Here is a 16,115-nt window from a genome sequence, read left to right on the forward strand (position 1 = left end):
GTTGTGGTATCTGGCGCCTCTTGGCCTGAATCGTGCTTTAGGGGAGTGTGACTGCTGCTGCTGTGGTATTTGTATGGAGAGGGGCAGCAAAATCACCGCGGGTGTAGATTCAGCAAGGTACCGGTGGTACATTCGGTGTGTTTTTCTGTGCAGAGTCTTAGAATACTCTTGCCACAAGGCCAGAGGTGATGTGACATCTGTCCTATCACTCAGGATGTGGGAGAGGTCTGGTGTTCAGGTTCCCTAATTCCTCCCTGGATTTAGGGAAGACTAGGGAACGCAAAGCAGCGTGTCCGTAATAGCTCACATGCAGAAAAGGTGATTTAAACCCCACAAGCTCACAAAATTGCTGCTGTCATTAGAAAATAAAAGATTAGATTTCTAATTAGAAATTAGAAGATGTCCCAGAGGACATTAAAGCATCAGTCAGTTTTGGGGCAGTCTTTCCAAAAGAGAGTGGTTGAAACAAACCTGAACGAATTATACAACTAGCAAATGGGGTAAACTAGAAGAGGTGCTGAGCTCCAAAACGCAACTGTGTGATGGTATTTGTTATACTTGTTACATATGCATGTTTTTGCTCCATTCCTCTAAATAATTTTTTACCGTTTGGTTGGTGGGCGAATCCTTTGATTTGTCTGTGTGTTTTTATTTATTCAGAGATACAAGGAGCATTCCCTGGGAGCTGTATTGGCCCATGATAAGAACCAGGAAAACCAGAAGTAGTGAAGGAGGATAAATAGTTTCTTAATAAATTGTTCGCTTGCAGAAGGAGTTTTCTGTTAGGCTTTATTGTATAGCAAAAAAAGCAATAAGAAGCAATAAAAGCAATAATATTTTCCATAAGTATTCATGCATTATGAGAAAAGAGAATGCTGATTTGCAGAATCTTGGAATAGACTCAGAAATGTTGGGGTTGGAAGGGACTTTAAAGCTCATCCGGTCCCACCCCCTGCCATGGGTGGGGATGCCTTCTGCTAGATCAGGCTGCTCCAAGCCGCATCCAGCCTGGCCTTGAACACTTCCAGGGATGGGGCAGCCACAGCTTCTCTGGGCAGCCCGTGCCAGGAATTCACCTTCCTCACAGGCAAGAATTTCATATTTAATCTAAACCTACTTCGTTTCAGTTTGAAGTCATTCCTCTTTGTCCTATCACTACAGTTCCCGATGAAGAGTTCTCTCCAGCTTCCTTTTAGGCTCCCTGGAAGGATACTGAGGGCTCCCTGGAACCTTTTCTTTTCCAGGCTGATCAGCCTGAACTTTCTCAGCCTGATCCTAAAGAGAAGAATCATTTTCTAGGTCAAATTTCTATGTTTAAAGCACAGGTGGACTTCTCTTTGTGAGACTTTCTTTTAATTAGAAGGTTAATTATACAATATAAATAGGATCATATCTTCAAATGCATGATATGTGCAAAATAAAATGAAATAGATCATTGACTCCTATCCCTGTTTTTTGTCAGCCTTCTAGCAGTGGCCGAGCTGCAGAGCTCCTTGCCAAAGAACGTGGAACAGTGCCTGGGTTTATCGGCTTTGGAACATCTCAGAGTGATCTAGGATATGTTCCTGCAATTCAAGGAGCAGAGGAAATAGACAGCCTTGTGGATGCTGATTTCCGAATGGTGTTGCGAAAACTTTCTAAAAGGGATATCACAACCAAGTTAAAAGTAGGTGTATCCTTTATCCCCCCCTAATTTATTTGTTTTTAATTGGAGAATAATACAGTTTTCTTAAGGGTGGAAGAGGATGTAACTAACACTAATTTCACTTTGGTGGATTTGCTAGAACTGCAATCCAGAAGATATCTTGGATACCTGTAGCAAGCTCCATGATGCAATTATCTCTATAGATGCTCAGTTGCAAGAAATGAATTGATTTTTGGAAAAGGGAGTTGCAGTTTCAGATATAGACTGGTAAATTACAGAACATATCTACCTGACTTCTTAAGTCATGCTCTTGATATTTTGATTTTAGGCTATGCAGGAGTTTGGGACAATGTGCAAGGAAAGAGAAGCGGAAGTTGTTAAAGGCGTTCTTCCTTACTGGCCGAGAATTTACTGTAAAATTTCACTAGTAAGTATTGAAGTATTTAAATTAAAAACTTACCATGTACTTCCTGTGACTACCTCTGAGGTGGTCATTGTTGACCTATCTGCCTTTGTTGGAATTACTGACTTGTTCTAGGACAAACATCAAGTTGAAGGAAAATACTGTTCTTTTTTTTTTTTTGATGTATTTCAGTATTGGCAGTGGGTGGAATCTTGAACTGTTGATGTCTGGGCTGTACTTCCTTGATAGGTCTGTTAGACTTTATGTTTAAAAGATGGTACTGTATTTCTTAGGAAAAGTTCTTTTATTCCAGATTCCAGAAAGATTCCAGAAAGGCTAGAGAGTCTGTTCAGTTAATCTTCTTGATCTAAGACTAATACTTGACTAGACTTAACACTAAAAGAAAACCCCAAACCCAAATATGAAAAGACCATGTGTAGCCAGATTAGCAATAGATTTTTTATATATTTACTGTATTTCCAAGCTGTCTGGAATGGCTACTGTTGGAAACATGATATGGGACAAAATGAATCACTATTCTTACCCATTAGAGTAATTACTGACGTTTCTTTCTGGAGTCAAGAGTGTAGAAAATCATGATGTTGTAAATTCATATGCAAATAAAGGATAATGATGCACAGCTTTATGGTAGTTCTAATTCAAAAGATGTCTTCAAGGCTTCCTGTTTCTCCTGCCTCTTCTCTGTCTGTAAAATGTTTGTGTAAATTGGAAACAAAAACTGTAGTTAGGGATATCAGAGAAAGGTTACAATTCTGAGTGTACAACACTTTGGGAGTATGATGCTACTAAATTAGGACTCTCCCCATATCTTGGGAGAGGTAAACTTTTTTGTTGGTGGTGTGTATTCTCAAATTTATGTTTCAAATCCAGTTAACTGCAAACATGGCTTTTTAATCACCCCTTTTGCTTTGAAGTACCTGAAATCAAAGGTACATTTCTTAAATCAATAAACCTTTCTCTTACTCTTCTTTCTTTTTTTGTTTAACAGGATCATGATCGCCGTGTTCGAGAAGCAACTCAGCAATCTTTCGAGCAACTGATTCTTAAAGTAAAAAAACACTTAGCTCCTTACTTAAAAACTATCATGGGTTACTGGCTGATTGCTCAGTGTGACACTTACTCCCCTGCTGCTTCTGCTGCAAAAGTAGCTTTTGAAAAAGCTTTTCCTTCAAGCAAACAACCTGAAGCCTTAGTATTCTGTAAGGATGAAATTCTCAATGTGAGTTTATAGTTTTATATTTCTTTAAGGCTTTGTATATGTAAACTTCTATTCCCCCATCTATTCTTCACGGTTAAATTTCTTTCTCACCTGAAACTTTGCTCCTGTGAAGAGAATCGTAGAATGGTTTGGATTGGAAGGGACTTCCAAAAGGTTCATGTTCTACCCCCTGCCATGGGCAGGGACACCTTCCACTAGACCAGGTTGGTCCAAGCGCTGTCCAGCCTGGCCTTGAACACTTCCAAGGGATGGGGCAGCCTCAGCTTCTCTGGGCAGCCTGTGCCAGGGTACCGTCACCGTCACAGGGAAGAATTTCTTCTGTAAGGAAATATAAAAAAGAAAAATAATAAAGAATGCAGAGAAAAAAATGCATCTGTTTTTTTGGACTTGAGATGAGAATGACTGGAACCAGAGGAATGACTAGTGAATTTCCTTGTGTGCATTCCCATGTAATGATGCTCAGTCAACACATAATGTTGCTGACAGAGGGAGTAATGATGCTGGAGTAGTTTAGCTGCAGTGAACAAGGGATGAAGAGTGCTGAGCAGTGTTTCAGCATCTACAAGTTTAGTTCTGACCAAGGTTTATACTCTTCTGCCAGTCAGGTATGATATGGAATTGACTGAATTAAAAAAAGGTAAAAGATTGCATTGCTGGCCGATCATATGCAAACCTGACTATTTTGATTTGCCTCAGTTTGGCTTCTTTTTAGCAGGGGCACATTGGCATAGGGCTGTAATTTACTAAGTATTATGAAGACTTAATTCAAGCAGTACCACAGCTACTATGTTCAGCATGAGTCAAATTGTTCTCTAGCATGTTTACTAGCATGTCTAAAAATACTAGAAAGACAACTCAGAGGTTGTGGAATTTTATTGTAGGGCTGTCTCTAAATAATGTATGGACTGTATTGTTCACATATAAATATTAGATTTCTTCATGTTTATATGTATTGTTTTTTCCCCCATAGGTACTTCAAGATCACCTTCTGAAAGAAACAGCTGATACACTCAGTGACCCTCAGTATGTCTGCCTGCTTTAATGTGTATTTAAGTCCTTAAATCTTGGTCTGTATTGGGTTCTCTGTCCCTGGAGGTAGTGATTTTAGTTTTGTTTCAAGAGACAGAATAATTATTTGAGTCCAGATCCCAGCAACTTTGTTTGGAACTTAAGTATAAATGGTTTTGAAAGTATTATCAGTTGTCTAATTCTTGTTTCAGCTCTTTTAAGAATAGCATTTGTGAGTAGCTGGAAGATGAGATGACTTGAAACTCTTTCTTTTCTAACACTTTATAATGTAATTTAGAATCTATGGAACATTGCTGTCACCTGAAATCAAAAGAACAACACAAAAGAATTGAAGACGGTTTCGTTAAGAAAAACATGGGATGCCTGCTGGTTTATTTGCGGTTCACTTTAACTTTTTTGTTTGTTTTGCTTTCTGAGAACTGTACCAGAAGAAGAAAGGGAAGCCAAATTTTTCCGGATTCTGACCTGTTCCTTGTTAGCTTTAAAAAAGTTGCTCAGCATGTTGCCAAAGAAAGAGATGCATTCACTGGAGGAGAAGTTAATGTCACTTCTGTCCCAAAACAAATTTTGGAAATACAGCAAACACAGCGTATCACAGGTGACTTTTAAATTTCTTCTTTATTTTGCTTGGTTTTTGTAAAAGGTAATGCACTTCACCTAAGGAAGTATTAGTTACTTGTATTCTACAGCTATGAACTTTGTACTTTGCTTAGGTTTGAAACAGCCTTCTGGTTTCTAGGTAGATTCCAGAAAGGCTAAAGAGGCTGTTCAGTTTACATAATTACAAATCTTTTTGATCTAGGACTAATATCTGACCAGACTTAATGTTAAAAACCCCCCAAAATCAATATAGACAATATTGCTTGTAAATTTGTCCAGTAAGCTAAATTTTTATTTTCAGATTATCATGATCTACTTTTTGGCAATTTGCCAAAAATAAAAATTCATGTATAAGGTATAAACTCTGTCAGCTCACAGTATGTGTTCTTAGTGCCTTGGGATTTTCATTTTTTAAACCATGTTACTAGTCTTTAGTCTGTCAAGACCAGCAGTGCATAGAGTGATGAATTCATGCCATAGTATTTTGTTTAAAAGTTTTAAGTTGCTTTTGGGAAAAAATGCCTTTTGAGAAGTATATAAAAATACAACTTTTGATAAGCTTTTTATCACTAAACAAATTATGTTAAAATATTTGATAAGACTGTTGAATAACTGCTTTGTTTTTCTTCGTTTTTAATAATATTTTAACCTTTGTTAATAGGATAAAGTATGGGGATGGCATGTTGTAAGGTTTTGTTGAATTTAAAAGGAGTTTTATAAACTACACGTAGTGACAAATTGTGTTTTTTCTTCTGTGGCCTCTGTCAGGTTCGCTCAGCTTTCTTTGAGCTGATTTCTGCTTTTTGCCAGCATTTGCCTGAGATGGTGAGAGCTGAAGCACCAAGAGTTTGTCCTGCTGTTCTTCTCAGCATTGATGACAGTGATGCAGTGGTGTGTCCTGCTCTTTGGGAAGCAGTGCTTTATACTATCACCACTATTGAGGTAATGTGGGAAGCCTAAGGGGCAGATACTTTCATCAAATTTAACTTTTCACTAAGTGTTGTTGTTCTCCGTGTAGAATTAGGAAGACAGGCTTGTCTGGGTTTTATTTATGATTAATAACAGGAACTCCTTAAGGCTGCATCCTCCTTCTTTCAGTGTAACTTTCAAATATATCGTGTCTAGCAAATCTGAAAATTAGAGTTGTGTTATGAATTTAATTTAATTAACCTGAAACCCTTTCATTAAGTGTAGTTACTAGTAAGTCAAATAGTGCTTAAAACCTTTTTCTTTGTTAAAGACAGTTACAAAAATGACCTGCAGTGTGTTTTTGGTTAGTTTGTTTCCCCTTCAAATGTAAAGGTTCTATAGCTTTTTATTTTTTTCAAATTTTAAGTGAAACACCAGCTTTGCATTTATTAGCAGGATGAGGTGTTGCCATAGACTGGGATGCTTTGAGGGTTTAATACTGCAGATCCCTTTTGCAACTGCTGGAATGAACTGTAACAAGTTTTCATGAAGAAAAGCCCCTAAACAGTCTTTGTTCAGCTTGTTATAAATATAGGTACCTTGAACTATAACAAATATTATAAGAAATAAAATAGATCAGGTGACAAAAAATTTTAGGGAGGGGAAAGTGCCAAAGCATCTTCTAACCATCAGAAAATTTTTGAAGAGAGTTTTGAAGTTAGTGATACTTCTAAAGTCAGTTATTGGTTGGTCTTGATAATGAGAACTTAAAATTAAATACAGGTCTAATTAAATAGTGATTTCTATGAAGCATTATGAAAGCATTATTAAAGAGAAACCTTTAATTGCAGTTGGCTAACAAGGAAGGGCAATTGATTTTAAACGATGCAGAAATAGTTTTATCATTTTAACTTCTTAAATTCACAAGCCGAAATAGGGAGAAAGTGATTTTAAAGAATACTGGCAAGTGAGTAACTTAACAGAATTTAAATTTCACAATAACTTGTTTCAGTTATAATACAGGGAGGTGGGTTAAATGCCTAGCTTGGGAGTTCTTCTGAGGCAACATATTGTTGTTTAATTTATAGTAAGTGAGTTTCTTTCTGTAGGGCTGTTGGAGTCATGTAAATGCCAAGAAAGGAGTTCTGCCAAAGCTCTGGACAGTGCTTCGAGAAGGTGGGCGAGGATTAGCCACTGTTATCTACCCAAACCTCCTGCCCTTCATTAGCAAGGTGCCTCCTGACGTTGTGGAACCGAAGCTGGAATACTTCAGAGTTTTTTTCAGCTCTATAGTTCAAGGGTATGGACCACAAATTTATTTATTTGGAATCAGTCTATTTTACATTTGGAAATAAACTAATCTTTAAGCATTTAAAGATGAATGAGAATCATAGTTTAAAAATTCTTTTCAATATCCAAAACTGGAGTCAGTCCTTTGTGGCTATTCCTGTTGTCTTAAATCTTCAGCTTTCCTTTTGATTTCATTACATCTTCCTTACATGAAGCATTCTTATCTTTCCTTGTCCAAGCTTTGTGTTTATTCCATGACCAGTTTGAAAATGGAAAATCAATTATAATTAAGGGTGACTCTTAAGAATCAGGTTCTTCTCACCAGTGGGTAATTCTTACAGAGGGGATTAGCCTTGTGATAGTGACATTTCCTTTATGCAGGAACTGTAATTCTTGTGATACTGCTTTTTAAAGGATTGAAACTGCTTTTGCTGTGTGTCTTTAAAATACCTCAAAGCCAACTTTCTATCAAATGTAATTTAAATGTGCACCTGTGCATTGTGTACTCAAAAGCATATAGAAATTATTTTATGAAGTACTGAAATTTCATTTATTTAAACAAAAATCAGTTCTCGACTGATGTTGGTGTGGCAATTAGCGGAGCTCTTGGGGAAGAGAGTTATGTAGGGGTTTGATTGAAAAGTGTATAGAATTTTATTACCAGTAGTAAAATGATTGTAATAATTGTATGATAATTTGTGTGACCTAATATTTATTAAAAAGCAAAAAAATTGCAGTTTTTCAGACTCAGAACTTGTGAAACTGTCTTTAGGTGGCTCTTTTCTTTTTTTCCTCTTTTTTTTCCTTCTTTTTTTTCTTTTTTTTTCCTGTAATGACAGAAAGTGACGCTTTCTGAACCTCTGTAGTGTGTGTGTAAGATTGCAAAGGAGTTTTGACAGCCATCTGAAACATAAGACAGTGTGCTTGACTGTATATGGTTTCTCTGTTTACATAGATCTTTTTTTTCTGAATGCTAAGACTGGATGAAGAAGTTATTTTGATGTAGGTTCTATTAAATGCCTGGGTTTATTGACTTTTTAAATTGAATTTATTTTGATCTGACTCCTATAAATGATTCTATGATCCTGCATTCTCATACTGGTGGTGTCTGGATCAGAACAGCGTAACTGAGGGTACATTGGTGACATTCCTACTGGGTTTCTTGGAAGCACAGATGACTGTGTGTCCTCTTACAGATTGTCAAGTGAGAGGACAATAGCCAGCCCTTCAGAAAGTTCAGCAATTATAAGTGCATTTATGGAGTGTCTGTGCTTTGCTGTACTACAGAAAAGAGAAGAAGATGACCAAAACCAAATTCATCAAATGCTTATATGTGACCAGGTATTCATCAGAAATACTGAATATTGTTGTGTGTACATTTAATAATTCAAAATTAAAGAAAAATGTGAGTTTTAGGTGAGGATTTACTTCTCTGTTGAGAGTTTCTCTAGACTTTATGAAAAAAACCACACAGAATTGTCAGGGTTGAAAAAGACCTTTGAGATCATCCAGTCCCACTGTCAGCCCAGCACCACAAAAATAGCCCCCAGACCATGTCCCCAAGTACCTCATCCAGGCATCTCTTAAGCACTTCCAGAGGTGGTGACTCCACCACCTCTCTGGGCAACTTATTCCAATGCCTGACCACACTTCCAGTGATTTTTTTTTTTCCTAATACCCGGTCTGAATTTCCCCTGCTGCGATTTAAGGCCATTCCTTCTCATCCTTTCACTTGAGACATGGCAGAAGAGACCCATCCTCACCTCCTTTCAGGGAGTTGTAGAGAGCAACATGTAACAAAAGTAATGGTACTGAATTAGGGTTTTTTTTTTTTTTCCTATGAAATCATCCTTTTACTGTGCAATTTAAGTTATATTTAAGGGAAAAAGTGCCTCCCACCCTGTATATTTTTGTGATGTGTTCAAGCATATGTAATTCTGATATTTGCAGAACTGCTTCCAGAAGGCTTTTCAGATTATATAATTTCTTGGCATTATAAAGAATAAAATGATTTTATAAATTGGATCACTGTTCTTTAATACTATTTTTTTGTCTTTATAGCTAATTCCTTTTACCAATGCTGTACTTAAGGAGCCCAAGTTACAAAGTGGACCATTATTTTATCAAATAGCAGAAATGCTGAGTTCCTGGGAAGCTAAAGCAGAACTCTCCAATGATGATGGCGCAGATGAACTTTTCCAGAAACTGTTGTCAGAATTTTGGGACCATCTTTTAAAAATGTGTATACTTCATGTTGATAGGTTGGATGCTGATGAGAAATCATTGTTTGCCATATCTGGTATGCTAGAAATTCTTCAGAATCCAAAGAGTACTACGAAACCAAACAATAGAAAATCTCTCAAAATCCGATTTACAGACGAGGATGAATCTGAAAGGAACACAGAGAATCGAAAGCTCACGGAAATGAGAAATGGTGACTCTGAAATTCAGGCTGAATTGCAGCAAACGTCACGTCTGAGGAAAGAACCTCTAGAGAACTTAGTCTGCAACCTGGCTGAGCTGAGCATTGTGTATGTCAATGAACAGAAGTCAGAACTGCATTTGAAATTTCTCTCTGCCCTGCTCAACTCTTTTTCCTCAAACAGAGTTTTCCAAGTACTTTTAGAGCAGGGAAATGATGTAAGCCCTGCTCAGGCTGAATCCCAAAATGAAATGAAAGCTCATAACCGAAGTCCAGCTGTACAATTTCTGTATATGAATTTAATAACTTGGCTGAAAGAAGATTGGAGAAAAGACACCCATTTCCTGGTTGATATTTTATACAGTGTACTTCATTGTTGCAACAATAATGATGAAAGGAAAGTCATTCTTGATGATTTAGCAAAGGTATGACTTGTACATTATGTTATTAATTTTTATCAAAGTCATTACTGTTTTTGTGGGCTGTGGTTCATTAATAATCTTCCTTTGGCACTGTCACCTGGAAGATAATTCTACATGAATTTGGGTTAAGTTCAGCATAAGGAAGGTAGTTTTAGGAAAATTTGACATGATAGTGTTGATGTGAAAGGTTCTGTCCCTTTCTGTAGGGTATAAATACTTTTTAAAAAGCAACATCAGAATTTCTCTGCTCTTGCTTCTTTATACAGTGTACTTTTACAGTAGTCACTGGTAGCCTTTTGTATAAATGCAGTCCCTTATTTTGCTGTAGAAAAAGATTTGGAAGACAAAAATGATATAATCAATAACTTTGTTACTGAATTTCAGCAGCTTCTACTTACACCCTACAGAACAGTTAAAATGGCATTATTGCTTCCTGTTCAGCAAAGATTTTTATTAAATATTGGGGAATTTTGTTTTTTCTTTTCAGATGGACCTGAAATGGGTTATTTTTCTCCAGATAATTCAAAAGGTACCTCTTAAGGTTTTTTTTGTTCCTGTTATGCATAGTTTTTAATAATCCTCTGATGTTAGCTTTAAGACTCACATGTGTTTGTAGTGATAATTTCCATAGTTTGAAAATCTTACAGTTTCAGAGTAGTGTTTGTTTTAAATGCACTTAAATCTGGAAACCATCTTAAAAATGAAATGATGATGCCAAAACAAAAGAGTATTTGTCCCTTCTGGTTTTGGTCAGCTTGCTTTTTGAGCCAGAGGGATTCCTGATTTGTTGATCATCTCTTCTAAGCTGGAGAGAATGGAGCTGGGGGTTAGACCAATAATTTAAATGATTATTTATGTCATCATCTTTACAAGGTGCTTATGAGGAAAAGGTAGTATTACATTTTTTCACACTGAATGTTGACAAACTGACATTTAAGTGATTGCATGGGATGAAATAGGAAGTGTATGACAAATTTTTGGACAAAAACTCATAGCACATGACTTACAGTCCAGTGCACAGACCACAGGATCTTCCCTCACATATGCTGTATATTTTAGGAATATTCAGTTTTTATGATTTTGTAACTTACAGTGGCTCATCAGCAAAATAACGTTTTTAATTTGTGACCTTCTATTTCTTCTTAAAGAAATTCAGGTGCTGTAAACAGTATTTTTATGTTGTAAATAGATTTTATTTCAGCCAACTTGGTCATCCAGAAGTTATTTTTCTAATTCCTGTGTAGGAATTTCCTGGGCTCTGTAGTTGGAGGACAAAGGTAATGGAAGCATTTTCAGAAGGTGACTTATTTCACTCTGCAGTAGAGATCTGACCCAGCCATAAGTTGCTGTCTCTGACAAAAAGAAAGTTGGGGGTGTTGTTGCAGATATAAAATTTAAAGACTGTTTGTGGCAGATGATATAGTTCCCCCTCTGCGTGTGCAAGTTTGACATATTAATCTTACACTTAGTATTAAAAGTTAATAACAGGTTGCCCAGAGAAGCTGTGGCTGCCCCATCCCTGGAAGTGTTCAAGGCCAGGTTGGTTGGGGCTTGGAGCAACCAGATCTAGTGGAAAGTGTCCCTGCCCATGGCAAGGGGTTGGTACTTAAATTGGAACTTGGAAGATGATCTTTAAGGTCCCTTCCAACCCAAACCATTCTATTATTCTATACCGTCAAAAGGTTCTTGGAATTTTTTTCTTATGATCCAGGCATGCTCAAGCACAACGAAACTTTCCTTAGTCTCTGACTGGCTGAAAGGAGACACGCTTGGAGAAAGACTAGTAATGCTGGCAGATGATCTGTGTCACCTGGGTTTAAAAACAAGAGCAGCCTCATCAGAATCAGCCTCTTCAGAAAGGTGGACCCTCCTGAGCTTGGTGTTGTCGCAGCATGTTAAAAGTGGTGAGCATATGTAATCCTTGGAGTTTGTGAAGTGTAAATGTTGCACTTAGACTTTGTGTAAGGTTGAAAGGAATTTGGGATCTTCCAGAATACTTCATGTAGAGCATTTAGGCTTTCTCCTGGTAGTTTTTTGTTGATTGGTTGGTTTTTGTTGGGGTTTTTATTTCTTTGTTTTGGGCTTTTTTTATACCTGAGCCAGTTTACTACATCCAATTTAATTTTATAAACACTAACTTGTAGCAACTGCCATTTTTTTGGTCCACATTGCTAAATGCGGGCAGTGTTTAAAGAGAAGATTCAGATTTGCAAGTTTTGAAAAGTTGAAGAAAATTTTAAGTAAGCTTGATCTATTAGCTGATGTGCTGTAAAATAATATGAATTTTTAAACCATACTGTGTGAAATTTACCTTCAAAACTAGAATACAAAGTCAATTGTTACGGGCCCATGTGTGTTTTAGTAATGCCTTGTTACAGGACCTTTGAATTGTTTTGAGCCATTTCCATTTAGTTTCATGTCTTTTAAAAACTCTGTGTGTGCTCTTATGCTGTGTGTGTAATCTGATTTTTTTTATTAATAGCATCCTATTTAATTTATTCCTTGCATTTTTCGTATCTGATATAGACTTGCAGGGGAGTTCAGCTTTCTTCATTTTTTCCACGTAAACTCAGCATTTGCTTTGATCCCTGAGGTGACATGTTTCAGTGTCAGTGGATGCTGTGCACATTAATGGTGCTTTCAAGTTTCAAAGATGCACACAGGCAACTCACCGTGGTGGATATTCTTAGACAAGGCATCCTGAAGGTGTCCTAAGATTGTTTTTTCTGTTACTGGAACTTTTGATGTAAAGGACCATCAGGAAAACCTGTTTTCCTCTCTCCATAGAGAGTCCAACAAATGTGCTTGTGAGGCAGTAATCTTCTAGGGCTGATCGTCCAGTGACTTTGCTTTTTGACTGTAGAGCTGGAGGCACTCCTGAGTTCATTTTCTGCTGGGTGCTGGGTGACCTGTTTTTAATTCATATTGGATAAAGCCTAAGAGATTTTGAGGAGCTATGGTGGTTCTTGACTTAGTCATTCAAGCTGAAATAGGGTATGTGAACTTCCAAAAGGATTTTTTTAATGAGATCTCTTGTAAGTTTTTTAAGGTAAATTGTCACAGAGGAAATAGACAAGCCTTTCATGGATCAGTAGCCTATGATGATAGGAATTAAAGGGGAAAAAGGATAAATACTGAAAGGAAGATAATTGTTTCTGATAAATTATTAATGGTAATCAGACCTGAAACTTCACAGACCCATAGCAGTGTGTTGTGATACTGAATGCTTAACTGATACAAAAGATTACAAAAGAAATCCAAAGCCAATAAGTATTACAAGTATACATGGGAAGAACACAGTTGTAACTGTATCAATTCAATGGTAGGCTCTGAGCTGGTAAAACTCAAAAGAGATCTGCAGTCATTGTGGTGTTTCCCTGTAAGTGACAGGTTGTAAAAAAGCAGTAAAAAAGGAGTAATACAGGTTATTAGGAGCTGCTGTAAAAAAAACAGAGGATAAATGAAAATTATTATAGCATGTAGTAAATGCACTGAATATGTAGTCAGTATCTGGAATACTGCATGTAGTTTTGGTCGCTGCAATATTTTTGTTCACCTATATGCTTTTGAAAAATGTTTAATAGAATTAGAATATGCCCAAAGAAATCTGGCAGGGATGGTTAGACAAACAGTGGCTTCTGCTTGTAGGGGCAAGAAAACAGATTTGAATTTGTCAGGTTGTAGTGGAAGCGATTAGGGATGGGGTTGTGCTTAAGAGCCATAAAATCATCATTTGTATAGAAAATGCAAGTAGTGAGAAATTTATCATTGTTTCTTTCAGTGGAAGGACCTGAGTTTCTAACAGATGCTTAGATAGCAGTCTTGAGGGACGAGAAAAGTACACTTCTTCATACAGTTTATAATTAAATAATGGAACTCATTGCTACAGAATACTGTGGAGTTTGAGGAGAAATGGAATTGGCTTGCTTGTATCCCATGAAAAAGGAACTAAGCATGTTCATGGCTATATGCAGTAGTCCGGTGAAATCTTGGGCTCACAGTTGGATGCCAGAAGCTAGGAAGGAATAAAAGGGGGAGGGATTACTCTGCACTTGCTCTATTTTATATACCTTTTTCAAAGCTGCTTCAGCTGGTTTGGAGAAAAGATACTTGGCAGTGTGAAACGTTGGTTGGTGTCTGTGAAATAAGAGAGTTTAGGGATCCATTAGACTGAAACTGCTTTGCACTTTATTTTGAATTCAAAATTAGTAAGTAGGAATCAAATTGGTCCATATTAATATGACATCTTTGCATGGTCATGTTCATCAAGTATTCAAAGCATACTGTCTTTTTCCTCTGCCCAATAGAATCACTGATTGGTGAAACTTTTGTTGAAAGGATTATTGATAAACTTCAAGCAGCTCTGTCTAAAGCAAAGGATCTTTCTGAAGCTGGAAATACTGAACCATCAGTATCTTTCATCTGCGATGTGGCCTCAAGCTTTTTCAGCTCAGTGAAAGGGTGCTTGCTGATGCCATCCTCAGAAGACTTGCTCCTTACCATCTTCCAGCTGTGTGCTCAGAGGCAGGATGCAACACACTTGACAGGTAATCTGGAAAAAGAACTTCAGCCGAGCTTTTTCATAGGTGATGATTACATCTAAATTCTTCCTTTTCATGAAACAGAATCATGTGATAGAATACTGAGTTCACATACATGAAGCATTTGCAGCTGTAACTGACATAAAAATCTGTCTTTTCATTTACAGTGCCCATAGTTACTGCTAAGCATCAAGTCCTGTGCATCTTTACAAGGATTTTGAAGTTTGATATTAGTATCAGCTAACTTGGAGGCTGTGATATTGCACACTTTTTGGAGTGTTACAGAAGTTATTTAAAGTCTATGAAACAAAACAAATGAACATATTTTGTTCATTTTGCAGTCTGGGGCGTCTATGAAAAAATATGTGCAATCGCTTCATTACAGATAACATGTATTTATTCTGAAACCATTTTTATTGGCCAAGTTGCCCAGATAAATTGTGATCCATGCCTCTCTCTACCAGTGTGCTCCAGTTTGGCCAAATCTAAAAATATATCCTCTGAGGCAGGCTACAGCCACCCCTCCCCCACCAGGTTCAGGAAGAAATAAATTTTCCTCAAAGGAAAGTGAAAGAGATAAAAACTATTTATTTAACAAACACACAGGAAAAGGGATTATGATGCTAAATAATAAAACCTCTTGCTCTGCTGAGAGAAACTTGGGAAAATTTCAGAGTCCCTCTGTAGTCTCTCTCTTCCCCCCGCCTTGGAGCTGGGACAGGGTGGTGGGCCCACCTCCAGGGCCAAGGCCTCGGTGGAAAGTCCTCCCATTGTATTCTGATGTTGAAACAGTCCAGCAGAGAAAAGGGAAAAAAAAACAAAGTCCCAGGAAGACAAAAGTTTAGCTCTCCGAAGGAAAAGGAGCTGAGGAAAAAAAACTGCTGAAAGCTGGCTGGAAAGAAAAGCAAGCTGGGTGCTTCCCTTCCCTCTCGCTGTCCTGCCACAGTTGAAAAAAGTCTCTGTCTCTGTGTGACCTTGAACAAGCTGCAAACTGCTTTGAAAAGGTTTTGCTCAGTTTTTCCTCCCCCCTCTCAGGCTCAGTTTAAAGGCATAGAAAGGCACAAAAATTAATTTCTGGGCATAGGGCAGCAATATGGGATACACATCATAAAGTCACCCCAAGACATTGTGTCTCATGTTCAGGCTGAGATCCTGATTTATATTCTTCGAATGCAGAATTTGAGAGTGTTAATTTGGTACATGCATTTACTGACATTAATACAAATAAATACAATGTTTTAGTGTTGTCACAGAAGTGAAGTAAGACAGTACTAGCTTGGAAACCACTGCTGCTTTATAAATGACTCTTGATGTTGTGAATGTTCAGTATTTGGGTAGAAAGATCTGTGGTTTTAAAGACTGTATGGACATATGGTAGCAGAAAACAGGAACATCAATGTTATTCTCAATTAAATTAAATCTTACCTGTGTGTCAGAGTTCATTTAAAACTGCTCTGCAACAAGAAAGCTGTGTGTGTGCCCCTGATAATTTTTGCATGTAACCACAGAAAAGAGAATTGTTTTCCTACTCTAGGATCTTTAGACATGTTGCTGTATGCTGTAGGTTGTAATTAGAGTTTACCTGTGTGTGGTGGTTTTGCTCGTCCATTTGTT

At 37.3% G+C, this 16,115-nt stretch overlaps 1 protein-coding gene across 1 annotated transcript in view; it reads left to right on the plus strand.

Moving 5' to 3' along the window:
* Positions 1-1,462: 1,462 nt before the first annotated feature.
* LTN1 (listerin E3 ubiquitin protein ligase 1) overlaps positions 1,463-16,115 on the plus strand; it is a 31,793-nt gene continuing 17,140 nt past the window's right edge. Inside the window, exons 1-12 of the mRNA XM_008631690.2 lie at positions 1,463-1,666; positions 1,974-2,072; positions 3,058-3,288; positions 4,259-4,311; positions 4,735-4,915; positions 5,686-5,859; positions 6,936-7,126; positions 8,313-8,457; positions 9,178-9,963; positions 10,448-10,489; positions 11,672-11,864; positions 14,268-14,546. Coding sequence (XP_008629912.1) covers positions 1,619-1,666; positions 1,974-2,072; positions 3,058-3,288; positions 4,259-4,311; positions 4,735-4,915; positions 5,686-5,859; positions 6,936-7,126; positions 8,313-8,457; positions 9,178-9,963; positions 10,448-10,489; positions 11,672-11,864; positions 14,268-14,546 — 2,422 coding nt within the window. The 5' untranslated portion in view covers positions 1,463-1,618. The remainder of the gene's footprint in view (positions 1,667-1,973; positions 2,073-3,057; positions 3,289-4,258; positions 4,312-4,734; positions 4,916-5,685; positions 5,860-6,935; positions 7,127-8,312; positions 8,458-9,177; positions 9,964-10,447; positions 10,490-11,671; positions 11,865-14,267; positions 14,547-16,115) is intronic.

The sequence above is a fragment of the Corvus brachyrhynchos genome, unplaced genomic scaffold (assembly GCF_000691975.1).
Source record: "Corvus brachyrhynchos isolate BGI_N302 unplaced genomic scaffold, ASM69197v1 scaffold3, whole genome shotgun sequence".
NCBI lineage: Eukaryota > Metazoa > Chordata > Aves > Passeriformes > Corvidae > Corvus > Corvus brachyrhynchos.